This window comes from Eriocheir sinensis, unplaced genomic scaffold, assembly GCF_024679095.1.
Source record: "Eriocheir sinensis breed Jianghai 21 unplaced genomic scaffold, ASM2467909v1 Scaffold23, whole genome shotgun sequence".
Taxonomy (NCBI): domain Eukaryota; kingdom Metazoa; phylum Arthropoda; class Malacostraca; order Decapoda; family Varunidae; genus Eriocheir; species Eriocheir sinensis.
This window is the reverse complement of record NW_026111532.1, coordinates 670,394-685,409: the sequence shown is the minus strand read 5'-3', so window position 1 is coordinate 685,409 and position 15,016 is coordinate 670,394. Positions and strand designations below refer to the sequence as shown.

General features: G+C 45.1%; 2 protein-coding genes across 37 annotated transcripts; both read right to left on the bottom strand.

Moving 5' to 3' along the window:
• Positions 1–4,331: 4,331 nt before the first annotated feature.
• LOC126990996 (uncharacterized) lies at positions 4,332–7,389 on the bottom strand. 2 transcript variants are annotated; one of them, XM_050849672.1, is made up of 2 exons: positions 6,586–7,389; positions 4,332–6,504 (listed from the first exon to the last, which is right to left on the bottom strand). In XM_050849672.1, the coding sequence occupies exon 2, from the start codon at positions 5,388–5,390 to the stop codon at positions 4,332–4,334; it is 1,059 nt and encodes a 352-aa protein (XP_050705629.1). In that variant the 5' UTR covers positions 5,391–6,504; positions 6,586–7,389. The 2 variants fall into 2 exon arrangements, with proteins under 2 accessions (XP_050705629.1, XP_050705630.1); XM_050849673.1 differs by having other exon boundaries at positions 6,667–7,389.
• A 2,491-nt stretch (positions 7,390–9,880) lies between these two features.
• LOC126990995 (uncharacterized) lies at positions 9,881–13,060 on the bottom strand. 35 transcript variants are annotated; one of them, XM_050849650.1, is made up of 5 exons: positions 11,523–13,060; positions 11,275–11,460; positions 11,027–11,150; positions 10,772–10,895; positions 9,881–10,702 (listed from the first exon to the last, which is right to left on the bottom strand). In XM_050849650.1, the coding sequence occupies exons 1-5, from the start codon at positions 12,027–12,029 to the stop codon at positions 10,435–10,437; spliced, it is 1,209 nt and encodes a 402-aa protein (XP_050705607.1). In that variant the 5' UTR covers positions 12,030–13,060; the 3' UTR covers positions 9,881–10,434. The 35 variants fall into 35 exon arrangements, 25 of the variants coding, with proteins under 25 accessions (XP_050705607.1, XP_050705622.1, XP_050705620.1 ...); XM_050849665.1 differs by having other exon boundaries at positions 10,834–10,895; XM_050849663.1 differs by having other exon boundaries at positions 9,881–10,640; positions 10,834–10,895.
• Positions 13,061–15,016: the final 1,956 nt, after the last annotated feature.

The window sequence follows — 15,016 nt, the reverse complement described above, 5'->3', positions numbered from 1 at the left end:
ACCCTTGCTGCTTTCATATCGAAATAAACGTTTACTTTTCTTCGAATGCTCGTATGGTGATGATTTCTACCTGTTCAGATCTGCCTTTTCACTGGTCGGATGTACAATTTGAATTGTTTCTTGTTATTGCTTGCCAGCTTAAATATTGCTTGCACTTCACACACACACACACATATATATATATATATATATATATATATATATATATATATATATATATATATATATATATATATATATTTATATATTTATATATATATATATATATATACACACACACATATATATATATATATATATATATATATATATATATATATATATATATATATATATATATATATATATATATATATATATATATATATATATATATATATGTGTGTGTGTGTGTGTGTGTGTGTGTGTGTATATATATATATATATATATATATATATATATATATATATATATATATATATATATATATATATATATATATATATATATATATATATATATATATATATATATATATATATATATATATATATATATATATATATATATATATATATATATATATATATATATATATATATATATATATATATATATATATATATATATATATATATATATATATATATATATATATATATATATATATATATATATATATATATATATATATATATATATATATATATATATATATAAATTGCTCGGGAGCTGCGGATTTTAAGCAAAGAACCGCCATCACTATCCATTGGTCTTCACTGTTTTGAGGCTGTCGCTAACTTACGAAATTTTACCATCGGGCCCCCAAATTGATTTTCTGGATCCGCCTCTGTATAACACCGAGTCGGCCAAAGAGGTACCCCAGTGGCTAAGCAGGTTATGGGAGGCTCGTTCATCAGGCATAGTCGCCGCACTACACAACATCAACAACAACAACAACAACATGCCCTTTCTCCTGTCTCTCTCTCCGCACCACCATGCTTACAGACCCAAGGCACTTAACTCACTATATAACATCCTCCGGCCATTTATTCAACATTCAGAATTATTTTTGCATTCTTTTTCACATTCAATTCCCAACCTCTATCAATCCCACTCTATAAGGATATACAAAACCCACAGCCTCCCTTCTCAGGACTCCTGTGACATCTAGATCACGGTCAAGATCAACGGAAGTAAACAGAGCAACGCTGCGGAGTCAGCCACGGCGCCCACGCCTCCACGCCCACCCAGTGCCTCCACGCCTACCCAGTGCCCCCACGCCTCCACGCCCACCCAGTGCCCCCACGCCTCCACGCCCACCCAGTGCCCCCACGTCCACACAGTGCCTCCACGCCTCCACGCCCACACAGTGCCCCCACGCCCACCCACTTCCCCCACGCCTCCACGCCCACCCAGTGCCTCCACGCCCACCCAGTGCCTCCACGCCCACCCGGTGCCCCCACGCCTCCACGCCCATCCAGTGCGTATTACAAGGTTATCTATTTCAAGCTTACCTATTACAAGCTTTTTGGGGGAGGTTCAGGTGATACACTTAAGTACATAACGCAGTCCAGTCAAAATGACTCTATGCTGCGCTCACTTGGTGATCCTCGAAGTGTTGACAGTGGGTTGGCTGTGGTGGCGGCTTAACAGTCATATTTAAATGCTAATCTCTTCCAATGGTTATCCAGACGATTTTTAAAAGAAATCAGCGATCTGGCCTCAGCAACCTCAGCTGGGAGATTATTCCATAGTGGGACTGTTCTGTTGTAAAAACTGTTCCGCTGCACTCCATAGACACCATCAACAGGGCGATGTTGGTAGATTTGTCTTGAATGACGACGGCTGGGTCTGTCCAGGGGTCTGAAGGTTGCTGGGAGTAACTCCTTTTTGTATTGGTTGAGATGTTTCCACAGTTCTATTATGTCCCTTCTACAGCGTCTGTATTTCAATGTTGGCATGTCCAGAAATTTAAGTTGATCTGAGTAGTCGAGGTGCTGGAGACCATCCACTTGTTGGGTCGCTCTTTTTTGGACGTGTTCAATTTTGTCTGCCAAACTCTTGTATCTTGGTGACCATACAGCTTGTGCGTATTCCAGGTGGCTTCGGACAAAGGCTGGGTATAGGAGTTTGAACATATCTGGACTCAAGTATGAGAAGACCCGTCAGATAAGACCCATCATGGAGTTGGCAGTTTTAATTTGGTTAAAGATGTGTTGTTCAAATTTCAAGGTTGAGTCAACTAGTACACCCAGGTCTTTCTCCTCATCAACATGTTCAAGTACCTCTCCATATATTTGGTACTGATGTGTATATACAATATTCTCAAGGGCTCCCACAGACATTACTTTGCACTTTGATGGATTGAAACACAGTAGTCAACCGTCAGACCAGCTCTGAATCATGTCTAGGTCACGCTGAAGCTCATATGCATCCTCAGATTTTGTTATTTGTCGTAGAATTTTTGTGTCATCAGCAAACATATAAGTATCTGATTTTAATGAGATTGGCAAATCGTTTATGTATATAACAAATAATGTTGGGCCCAGGACACTACCCTGGGGGATGCCGCTCAACACTCCAGATCTGGAAGACTTTTCACCATTGACAACAACTGTTTGAAACCTTCCAATAAGAAATTTCTCAATCCATGCAAGGGTCCTCCCCTGTATGCCATAACTCTCGAGCTTTGCTAACAGACGTCTGTGAGGGACAGTATCAAAAGCTTTGGCGTAGTCCAGGTATACTACATCCATTATACCACCCTTAGCTACCACTTCAGCACAGTGGTTAATATAATGTAAAAGCTGCAAAGTAGTAGACCTTCCATGTAGGAAACCGTACTGTTGTGGAGATAGGGCATCGTTGGGAGAGGTGGTCTAGTAATGCTTCACATATAAAGGACTCGAGGATTTTACAAAGAACTGATGTAAGGCTTATAGGTCGATAATTGGCTGCCAGTTTCTTGGAGCCTTTCTTAAAGATGGGCGTAACTGTAGCTTCTTTCCAATCCGACGGCAGTTCTCCCGTATCGATGCTTTTGCGGAATAGAATAGTAATAGGTCCAGCAATATGGTCAGCAATTTCCAAGAGGATGCGCGGGTGTATTTCATCTGGCCCACAGCTTTTGCTGATGTTTATGTCTTTTAACTTTTTTAGTACACTGGATTTTTGGATAACAGGTTCACTAATAAGATTATCTATTTGAACAGGTGGCCTGGGTGTGGGTCCAATGGTTTCCTTGGTAAAGACAGAAATAAACTGTTTTTGGAGAATCTCGGCTTTCTCATTACAGGTAACTCTCGATTTACGCGAGTGTTACGTTCTTGACGAGGTCGCGTAATTCAAAAACAATGTAAATCAAACAAGAGGTAGGTTTCTGTCGAAAAATAAATACCGTAATTTTCGGCCTATAGCGCGCATTTTTTCACATAAAAAATGCCTGAAAGTTTAGCCCTGCGCATTATACGCTGAATGTACAAATATTTAATGATTTTTTCCTTTGGGATGTTTTTAAGGGTCTGATTTTCGTCTTATCCAATAACAACAGCAAACTTACCTTTATTATTGTTTATAATCCTTCATAGTCCGTAGCTGTCCTATAATATGTTACCACAGAATACAGGGCGATCTAATAACTACTATACAAAGACTAAATCGGTGGAAGATCGTCCATGCCTTGCTGTTATCCCGTTTTTCCGTCGGGCGCCATTTGTATGATCTTGATCTTGATGTCACAGGTGGCTTAAGATTGTATGACTAAGGAGCAGTACAAGCTACATAAAAAATCATATTGGAAAAAAATGTCCATGTGTTCATTATTAATTATTAATATTAGTGAGAATAATGGGGTGAATATGATATCAGAAACTGTACGAGGAGTTATTTCACGCAATCCCAGCCCGGCCGCCATTTGCATTATTTACAAACCACACAACCACACCCACACAACAAACAGCTGCATGCCGCGTGTCACCAGAACCGAGATATCCACTCGGGCACTCATTCTCAGCCTCTCTCGTGTGAGGAAGAAATGAGGGACACCATGAGGGGCTGGCTAGTATTGGTACCGGTACCGAGCAGTCTGGTACCAGTACCGTACCGTATTGCTGGTACCGTTAGTACCGGTACTGGTACCGGTACCTGCCCACCCCTATTGTTGAGTAGCGTGGCAGCGTAGGTACTGTATTGTTGTTCAAGTGGCGCGCGGGAAGAACTGAGCTCAGCTGTGTGGCCGTGTGAGTCCAGTTGCGTGAGACATCTGGTGGCCACTCCATAAAATATCGCGTATAAGTGAAAAAAAACGCCTAAATTAAACATTTATTTGGATTTTGGACCCCGCGTTATTTCAAAAACGCGTAAACCAAACTCGCGTAAATCGAGAGTTACCTGTATCAGTATGGCACAGGGAGTTAGGATTATTTGGGTCACCTAAAAGAGGTGCCACACCCGATCTTGTCTTCAGTTTGTGTTTAGAATATTTCCAGAATAGTTTAGGTTGATTCTTGGATTGTTCTGCAATACCCTTTTCGTGGTCACGTTTGGCCTTGCGACATGATTGTTGACACTGGTTTCTTAGTCGTACATACTGAAGTCTAAATTGTTCGGCGTCTTCCCGATATCGATGTGCATTCCAAGAACGATATGCTGTATTCTTTTTCTTGATCAGGTCTCTCAGTTCTTGGGATATAGGAAATTCATACCTCCATTTGTTGTTGTTTCCAATTGTAGCTGTTGGGACAAACTCATCTCTAAGCTCTAGAATTTTTTGTTTTAAATTAGTCCAGGTATCTTCCATGTTAAGATTGTTGACTATCTCCTCAAAGATAAGCAGCCATTCTGACCCTGCAAGAGATGCTCTCATCCCGTCGTAGTCCCCATTGTTGTACTTATAATATAATTTCACCTTATTATTGGTACGGTCACAATAGCAGTGATACTTAAATACCAGTAATTTATGGTCACTCGCCCCAAGGGGTGCATGATACTCAATGTCTGACACCATATTTTGTTCATTGGTAAGGATTAGATCCAGAATTGAAGGAGTGTTCGTTCCTCTCGCTCTGGTAGGTTGGTCTACGTGCTGGTAGAGAAAACAGTCCTGAACAGTTTGGAGAAACATTGATTCATGGGAATGCTCTGGTTGAGATGTGGTATGAAGATCCCAATTAATATGGGGGGTGTTGAAGTCCCCCATCAGACAGATGTGGGAATAAGAGTTGCCACAGATGTTACGCAAGAGATCACAGAGTTCTTCATTATTGTCATCAGAAGAGTTTGGGCTTCTATAAAAACACCCAAGTAGTAATTTATCCCCCTTCCTTAAACATACTTCAAGAAGTGATACTTCTCTAAATGATGTTAAGTCCAGAGTGCTGATCTGGGATAGATTTGGCAAGACTGTCATGTATATAAATTATAATTCTTCTTTCATCGTTGGCTTCCATATTGCAAGGATACATTACAAAGTTGCTGATAGCAAATTCTTCATTCAGCTTCTCCCTATAGTTTTTGGGTTTCACCTCTGTCACAGCAATAATGTGTGGTTTAATTTGTGGGATCCTAACCTTAAGTTAGAGGTTAGAACATCAGCATTAGTATAAGTCACAGTTATTGCGGGAAGAGTAGATTTGATTTTATTGACGGTTGCGGCGTGCGAATCCGGGTATGAGGACGGAGTTCCTTTGTTATCTGAATTGGTGTTCCTTAGGTTTTGCTTCGAACTACCAGGTCTATCTGGTAGTCCAATACGTTTATGCTTAACAATCAATTCTTCAATTGTATCCTTAATTGTTTGGCTCATCTCATTTAATCCTTCAATGTCATCACTATTATTAATAACATTTATGGAGACCCTGGCAGAGCTAAAGGTTTTGAATAAGCAAAGGGTGTGATAGTACTGTTTTAGATAACATTTAAACTTAAAATTATAGGGCTGCTTATATAATCTTACTTCCCCCTTGTTTATAAGGTTTCCACATTTCTTACATCTAGCCCTTCCCGAAACTGCATATTGGATACCAAAGTTTTTACGATTAGGAACATCGGAACTCTCTGCCTCAATATATTCCCCAGCCCTTAACGTTGGGGCTGGGCCTGCTTGGTTACTTTTTGTAGCCTCATGTTCCAGGGAGGTCCTCTGACTGCCCACTTGAATTGGGTATCCCCTGGCAGCTTGGCATTCAAGTTTTTTGATTCATCCAGGAAGGATTTTCTATATTTTCTTTGATCTTGTGTCATGTCATGGTCAATATTAATCAGAGGTTTGTTGGATGCAACATCCTCAGGGCCTCTGTTCTCCTCCTGATGGGTCAGTAATATTCCAGAATAACACCCAAGCTTACCCATGTCAAGTTTACCTGTTTCAAGCTTTTTGTGGTTGAGGTGACAGCTTGGTAATATTCCAGAATCACACCCAAGCTTACCCATGTCAAGTTTACCTGTTTCAAGCTTTTTGTGGCTGAGGTGACAGCTTGGTAATATTCCAGAATCACACCCAAGCTTACCCATGTCAAGTTTACCTGTTTAAAGCTTTTTGTGGCTGAGGTGACAGCTTGGTATTATTCCAGAATCACACCCAAACTTACTCATGACAAGTTTACCTGTTTCAAGCTTTTTGTGGCTGAGGTGACAGCTTGGTAATATTCCAGAATCACACCCAAGCTTACCCATGTCAAGTTTACCTGTTTCCGTTCATCGGTGGTGAGGTTTCAGGCCCCGGTCTGCCGCCGCAGCAACGCTCCACAGGGCCGCCAACATTACAACAGTAACCTAATGTTGTCCTTAATCCTCATGTTCGTAAAATTCTGGTGTTTGCCCATACTCCCCCTCACCCCCAAAACAACCTTGGGGACCGGTGGGAATGCAGGCTTGGGGTGGGGGACACGAAATCCGTCGCAATCTCATTTTTTAGGGGGTGAGGAAAAATACACTAGGTGTAGGGAAATTTCCTACATTTAGGGATTTTTTCTCCCACGACCACTAATTTAAGTGTTTGCGGCAAATTTAGTGTTCCTACGAGGAAACCAAACATTCCCACTGGAGGCCAAGCTTGTTTTGGGAGAGAAGCGAAGTGAACCCTTCAAACGCTGCTCACCTCACCGGTCTGGCGTGGCGCCGCAGCCAGCTGCACCCAAATAAACCGCCTACACCACACTCATGCCCTCTCTTTAGCACCGGTTTGAGTAGGTTGTCACCTCATTGCAAGTTTCTGTCCTGCTAGTAGAGTCCGTGGCACCAAACAATCTTCATTGTTCATCACTGACACAAGCAAAACCACCGGCTACCCGTGATCCATCCAACTCCGCGCCCTAGAGAGTACTAGCTGTGGGTTCAAGCACAAGTGCAGGCTCTTGAACCTCTTGCCCGAGCTATTCAAACACGTGAATTCCAACTAACCGCATTTCGAATCTACTTCACAGGTACGTGTTGCCAGTAAGTGAAGGTAATTGTGGAGATTGACTCCACGCCTCCAAAATATGATGATAAGCCTCCTATATATTATAGTTAAGGAATTAAATAACTCATCCCAAAACGTAACTTCTCCAAAATCTAAATTCTTCTGCAAGGTGAACACCTATCTCGAACACTTTTGTGATGCTTTCAGCAGGTGTTTTGGTAGAACAGTGTTGCCACTCACGCCATAACTACTTGCTGCGACGAGTGGGAAATTTAAAAATCGCTCAAAAATTCTTCCATGATAATCCGCATAAAACCGAAACCGTACTATTGGAAACCATACTATTTGACTGTGTATATATATATATATATATATATATATATATATATATATATATATATATATATATATATATATTATATATATATATATATATATATATATATATATATATATATATATATATATATATATATATATATATATATATATATATATATATATATATATATATATATATATATATATATATATATATATATATATATATATATATATATATATATATATATATATATATATATATATATATATATATATATATATATATATATATATATATATATATATATATATATATATATATATCTATATCTCTATATCTCTCTCTCTCTCTCTCTCTCTCTCTCTCTCTCTCTCTCTCTCTCTCTCTCTCTCTCTCTCTCTCTCTCTCTCTCTCTCTCTCACACACACACACACACACACACACACACACACACACACCTGGAGAGTATTAAGAGATGCCTGACAGTTCCCGTCCCCCTGGGAGATGGGGAGGAACAGGGGGAAGGAAGGAAGAGCGACGCTGCCGTATCTCATCTCCATTCATGACAGCTCGAGTTTGGTGTTCCACAGGCATTTGGTTTCGATAGTACAACAAAAGTGCTTGCATTATTTTGTCTCTTTATTGAGCCAGAGGCCTTCTAGTAGTCATGGAGGTCACAGCATCCCAGGCAGTGGACAGCCTGGGTCTGGTCCCCTTGTCCGGCACCTTTGCTGCGTCTTTACGGAGAGCAAGAGGGAGCTTTCTTTACTTCTTGGCCTCCAAGTGTTTATTTGTCTCCGTGGTTGTTTGTTTCCGGAGTTTTTGTCTCCTTTAATCTTGTTGGTGACAATTTGATTCTTTCATGTTTAAACATGTCTGGTTTTATTTCATTTTTTTCTTTTTCTTTTGTTTGTTTTTGATCCACGTTATCTTGTTGTTCTTTCTCTCAAAGCGGCAACGCTCTGCACACTTCCCTGCTCTGTTCTTTCCCTTCCTTTATGCCCTTTTCTGTGGTGGCTGTTCTGCAGCATTGTTATGTCTCTGTTTTCCGCTTCCCATATCCACAAGGTGCTTTTCAGCTGCCTGCTGCATGGTTGCCTCCAGGTTGTCAAGGCCACCTAGTTCACTGATCTGGGTCTATTTTGCCTCAGTTTCTTTGATGCAGTTGTCACAATATTGGGGTTGAAAACCAGTAACTGTGTTGTGCTCCACTACATTTTATGGAATTTGTAGATGCTTTTGGTATTCAGTTTGAAGCATGTCTCTATGAGGCTGTGATCTTTGTCCCAACAGCCACCCCAGGTGCTGGTGCAGCAGCGAGGGTCTGAGGCAGGTGTCATGCTGCGTCCTCACCACCGCTGACTTCTGTTGCAGTGGAGGCTGCAGGGCCGGGCAGCAGCCTGAGGGGCCAGGACCAGCAGGAGCAGCCTGCCACTGCTGTGAGGATCAGTGCCAGACCATGCACTACAGTACAGTGCAATTCCTTCATCATATTTGTGCCAAAGAAAAAATTCAGTGCCATAACTTTAAACAGCACCTTGCATGCTCTGATCAGGGGTGCTCAGGAGAACCACTACCACCACCACCACCACCTTGCTGCTGGCATCTCCAGCCATAAAGGAAAGGGAGTGTTTGAGTGAGAGAAGGTTTGAGACCGAGAGCAAGTTCACCAGACACAGCCTTGCACACACTGCTGAAGGGAAGCATGAGTGCCATGAGTGTGGGAAAAGACTCCCTGGGAAGGGTGACCTCAACAAACATACCCATACACACTCTGGTGGAAGACCTCATGAGTGCCAAGAGTGTGGCAAAGTCTTCTATCAGAAGAGTCACCTTAACACACACACCCTTACACACTCTGGTGGAAGACCTCATGAGTGCCAAGAGTGTGGCAAAGTGTTCAGTACGAAGAGTAGCCTTAACACACACATCCTTACACACACTGGCGAAAGACCTCATGAATGCCAAGAGTGTGGCAAGGTGTTCACTCAGAAGAGTAACCTTATCACACACGCCCTCACACACACTGGTGAACGACCTCATGAATGTGAAGTTTGTGGCCAAAGGTTTACACAGAAGGATGGCCTCAACACACACACACTGGTGAAAGGCCTCATGAATGTGAAGTTTGTGGCCAAAGGTTTACACAGAAGGGTGGCCTCAACACACACACACTGGTGAATGACCTCATGAATATGAAGTTTGTGGCAAAAGGTCTACACAGAAGGGTGGCCTCAACACACACACACCGGTGAAAGGTCTCATGAATGTGAAGTTTGTGACCAAAGGTTTACACAGAAGCGTGGCCTCAACACACACGCCCTTACACACACTGGTGAAAGGCCTCATGAATGTGAAGTTTGTGGCCAAAGGTTTACACAGAAGGGTGGCCTCAACACACACACACTGGTGAAAGGCCTCATGAATGTGAAGTTTGTGGCCAAAGGTTTACACAGAAGGGTGGCCTCAACACACACACACTGGTGAAAGGCCTCATGAATGTGAAGTTTGTGGCCAAAGGTTTACACAGAAGGGTGGCCTCAACACACACACACTGGTGAAAGGCCTCATGAATGTGAAGTTTGTGGCCAAAGGTTTACACAGAAGGGTGGCCTCAACATACACACATTGGTGAAAGGCCTCATGAGTGTCTGGAATGTGGAGAAAGGTTCAGAGAGAAGCAAACCCTGGAGCGTCACATGTTCAGACACTCTGGCCTGAGAGAGTTCAAGTGTGTGGGAAGCACTTTAACACGAAGGGGCACATTGCCCGGCACATGAAGACCCACTTCTGAGGTAGTGTGTTGTGCTGCTGTGTGTGTGTGACGGGGAGCCAGTCATCAACACCACCTGGGAGAACTGGCACCGTGTTGTGGCTGACTGCTGAGAGATGCACCAACACCACAGTGAACAGTGCAGTCTGCCCCGAGCCACCTTGTCCCGGCACAGTGCAGCAGCCAACACCACAGTGAACAGTGCTGTCTGCCCCGAGCCACCTTGCCCCGGCACAGTGCAGCAGCCAACAAATCACACCACAGTGAACAGTGCCGTATGCCCCAAGCCACCTTGCCCCGGCACAGTGCAGCAGCCAACACCACAGTGAACAATGCCGTCTGCCCCGAGCCACCTTGCCCCGGCACAGTGCAGCAGCCAACACCACAGTGAACAGTGCCGTCTGCCCCAAGCCACCTTGCCCCGGCACAGTGCAGCAGCCAACAAGTCACACCACAGTGAACAGTGCTGCCTGCCCCGAACCATCTTGCCCTGGCACAGTGCAGCAGCCAACACCACAGTGAACAGTGCCGTCTGCCCCGAGCCACCTTGCCCCGGCACAGTGCAGCAGCCAACACCACAGTGAACAGTGCCATCTGCCCCAAACCACCTTGCCCCGGCACAGTGCAGCAGCCAACACCACAGTGAACAGTGCCATCTGCCCCGAGCCACCTTGCCCCGGCACAGTGCAGCAGCCAACACCACAGTGAACAGTGCCGTCTGCCCCGAGCCACTTTGCCCCGTCACAGTGCAGCAGCCAACACCACAGTGAACAGTGCCATCTGCCCCAAACCACCTTGCCCCGGCACAGTGCAGCAGCCAACACCACAGTGAACAGTGCTGTCTGCCCCGAGCCACCTTGTCCCGGCACAAGGCAGCAGCCAACACCACAGTCAACAGTGCCGTCTGCCCCAAGCCACCTTGTCCTGGCACAAGGCAGCAGCCAACACCACAGTGAACAGTGCTGTCTGCCCCGAGCCACCTTGTCCCGGCACAAGGCAGCAGCCAACACCACAGTCAACAGTGCCGTCTGCCCCAAGCCACCTTGTCCCGGCACAAGGCAGCAGCCAACACCACAGTGAACAGTGCTGTCTGCCCCGAGCCACCTTGTCCTGGCACAAGGCAGCAGCCAACACCACAGTGAACAGTGCTGTCTGCCCCAAGCCACCTTGTCCCGGCACATTGCAGCACCCAACACCACAGTGAACAGTGCCGTCTGCCCCAAGCCACCTTGCCCCAGCACAGTGCAGCAGCCAACAAGCCACACCACAGTGAACAGTGCCGTCTGCCCCGAGCCACTTTGCCACGGCACAGTGCAGCAGCCAACAAGCCACACCACAGTGAACAGTGCCGTCTGCCCCGAGCCACCTTGCCCCGGCACAGTGCAGCAGCCAACAAGCCACACCACAGTGAACAGTGACGCCTGACCCGAGCCACCTTTCCCCGGCACAGTGCAGCAGCCAACACCACAGTGAACAGTGCCATCTGCCACGAGCCACCTTGCCCCGGCACAGTGCAGCAGCAGTGACTCGGGTCGCCACAACAGACCATCGGCAGGATTACCAAGGGGACGCTGTGTGAGGGTTTGTCAAGTTTCCCTGCGCTCCACAAGAAACCCGGCCCAGCAGAGACCACTGGTTCAGAGTGCCGGCCTGGGAGCTGTGATGGACTTGTTAAACCCGGCCCAGCATAGACCACTGGGGCAGAGTGCCGGCCTGGGAGCTGTGATGGCTTGTTAAACCCAGCCCAGCAGAGACCACTGGGGCAGAGTGCCAGCCTGGGAGCTGTGATGGCTTGTTAAACCCAGCCCAGCAGAGACCACTGGGGCAGAGTGCCGGCCTGGGAGCTGTGATGGCTTGTTAAACCCAGCCTAGCAGAGACCACTGGGGCAGAGTGCCAGCCTGGGAGCTGTGATGGACTTGTTAAACCCACCCCAGCAGAGACCACTGGGGCAGAGTTCCGGCCTGGGAGCTGTGATGGCTTGTTAAACCCGGCCCAGCAGAGACCACTGGGGCAGAGTGCCGGCCTGGGAGCTGTGATGGACTTGTTAAACTCGGCCCAGCAGAGACCACTGGGGCAGAGTGCCGGCCTGGGAGCTGTGATGGCTTGTTAGGGTTGCTGCCCTGAGGGAATTAAAGGCAGAATATGTAATGGGTCAAGGCAGGAACACTCCAGTGGTGCTTGTCAAGCCTTGTATTGTTGGCCAGTGGCTGGGTGATGGACGGGCAAGTGGCTCCAGCAGGGAAGGCTGAGCACTGTGCTGGGGCTGAGGGGAGATAAAGGCACAGGCAGTACAGCAGTGTGCCGCGTGGAACATTCTTGGCGGAAACACCCAGAGAAAAATGACTGAAGAACACAGAAGAAGGAAGACCAGAGAGGGAGGAAGGAAGGCATGCTGGGCCTCAAAGGTCTGGAGAAGAATGAATGAAGAGGAAGAAGAAGGTGCCGGCACTCTGCGGGTGAGTGCCCTGCCCACAGGCCTAGAGAGGGGTCGGGTGCCTGCTGGACGCCGCCTGCTAGGGCACCCTTGTCCGAGGCAGCTGCTGCCTGCACCCTCGGCCAGGCCCACAGACACACCACAGCGGGTGAGTGATGTGGCTGCTACACACACACACACACACACACACACACACACACACACACACACAGAACAGCTATACTAAGGGAAGTGGAAGATTGTAAGGAAATATATATAAAGAAAAACAGAAATGTTGATCTATTCCCTGAGACTCCATCTGGTCCTACAGCTTTCCCCTCTTCCAAGTTCCAGTTCTATATCTCCTCCTTATATACTGAGACTTCTTCCATGTGAACATTTGTCTTGTTTTCTTGTGGCTCGTTGATTCTTTAGTAAAAACTTGGCGGAACTCTTTGTTTGGTAACTCCGCCGTGTCTTGAGGATCAGTGGTTGTCACACTCCCGTCGCTCAGTCTGTCAATTGTTTCTTTTGGTTCAATCTTTCCATTTATGAATCTGTAAAATAGTTTGGGTTGTTCCTTACACTTTTCCACAATATCCTTTTCATATCCCTTCTCTTCTTCCTTCCTTATTTTCACGGATTCATTTCTCGCTGCCTTAATATCTTCTTTATTCCTTTGGTTTTTATTTCATTTTAGTCTTTTCCTTGCTTTGTCTCTTTTTTTTTTTCTTTTGCCTTAGCACACCTTGCATTAAACCAGTCCTTTTTCCCTTCTCTTTGGGTCTGTTTCTGGTACAAACTTCTTGACCCTGTTTTATTCGCCTCCATAAAGATATCACACTTTTCCTGCACTTCACTTGTTCCCATTAGCTCATCCCAGTCCAGCTCTCTGTAATGTTTCCTGAGGTTTTCCACGTCTGCCTTCCCATAGTGTTTCTAACTGATGTGGATTCTGAGATATTGGCTGTTAGAGTTGAAGTTGTCATTGAATTTTGGATATTTATGTTGGAAACTTTTTAGTTAAGTGCAAATTTCTCAGGCGCTAGAAGGTTATGAGCACTGACAGTTATAGGTGTTGTAGGTGAGTGTTAGGAGCATCTTGTGTTAGAATCTTGTGTTCCTAACTCTTGTGCTTGCCGAGATATTGCCAGTTGAAATTGTCATTGAATTTTGGATATTTTTTGTTGGAAAGTTTTTAGTTAAGTGCAAATTTCTCAGGAGTTAGGTAAGGTATGAACACTACCAGTTACAGGTGTTTTAGGTGAGTGTTAGGAGCATCTTGTGTTAGAATCTTGTGTTCCTAACTGATGTGCTTGCTGAGATATTGCCAGTTGAAGTTGATGCACACACACACACACACACACACACTAACTCTGTGATGGTCCTTGCAGGGAAGGAGCTGAGATGAGACCAGACTCAGCCCTCCAGTGAGTCCAGGAGACCACCAAGGGGACACCCACGCACCTCATGGATTGGGGGAGGATACATGGAGATGGTGGGTGAGTGAAGCAACCCACCCCCAGTGTATGCTCAGGCCCAAGGTTATGTCAGGTTAGGGGCTGCCTTGAAAACAGGTCCTTTCTCACTGATTCTCTCCATGTTTCCCTTCTTTCCTCCTCTCTTCCTCCTATTCCAAAAAATAGTTTAATCTTTTCTCTTCCTCCCCCTGTCTTCCACTTCTTCCTCCTCCTCTTCGTTTCCCTGTTATCTCGACTTTTATCAAGGTCTGTGTATTTCTCAGGCGTAATTTTGGTGGTTTTGTTCATTTCCTCCTCCAAGTTCAACTCGATTTTTCTCCTCTCCTCCACCTCTTCCTCCTTTCTTATACCAAAAAATAGCTTAATCTTTCCTCTTCCTCCTCCTGTCTTCCTCTTCTTCCTCCTCCTCCTCTTCGTTTCCCTGTTATCTCCACTTTTATCAAGGTCTGTGTATTTCTCCGGCATAATTTTGGTGATTTTATTAATTTCCTCCTCCAAGTTCAAGTCCATTTTTCCTTCCTCGCTTCCTCCTTTCCTCCTATGCCAAAAAAGTTTAATCTTTCCTCTTCCTCCTCCTGTCTTCCTCTTCTTTCCTCCTCCTCTTCGTTTCCCTGTTATCTCCACTTTTATCAAGGTCTGTG

Bases quoted from the DNA above. Each gene is read 5' to 3' on its own strand.
- LOC126990995 (XM_050849644.1), bottom strand. From the start codon at position 12,029: ATGGTCTGTTGTGGCGACCCGAGTCACTGCTGCTGCACTGTGCCGGGG. The intron at 11,151-11,274 runs GTGGTTTGGGGC...TGCCGGGGCAAG, and splicing joins CTGCACTGTGCCGGGGCAAG to GTGGCTCGGGGCAGATGGCA. The intron at 10,703-10,771 runs GTGGCTTGGGGC...TGCCGGGGCAAG, and splicing joins CTGCACTGTGCCGGGGCAAG to GTGGCTCGGGGCAGACAGCA.
- LOC126990996 (XM_050849672.1), bottom strand. From the start codon at position 5,390: ATGACAGTCTTGCCAAATCTATCCCAGATCAGCACTCTGGACTTAACA.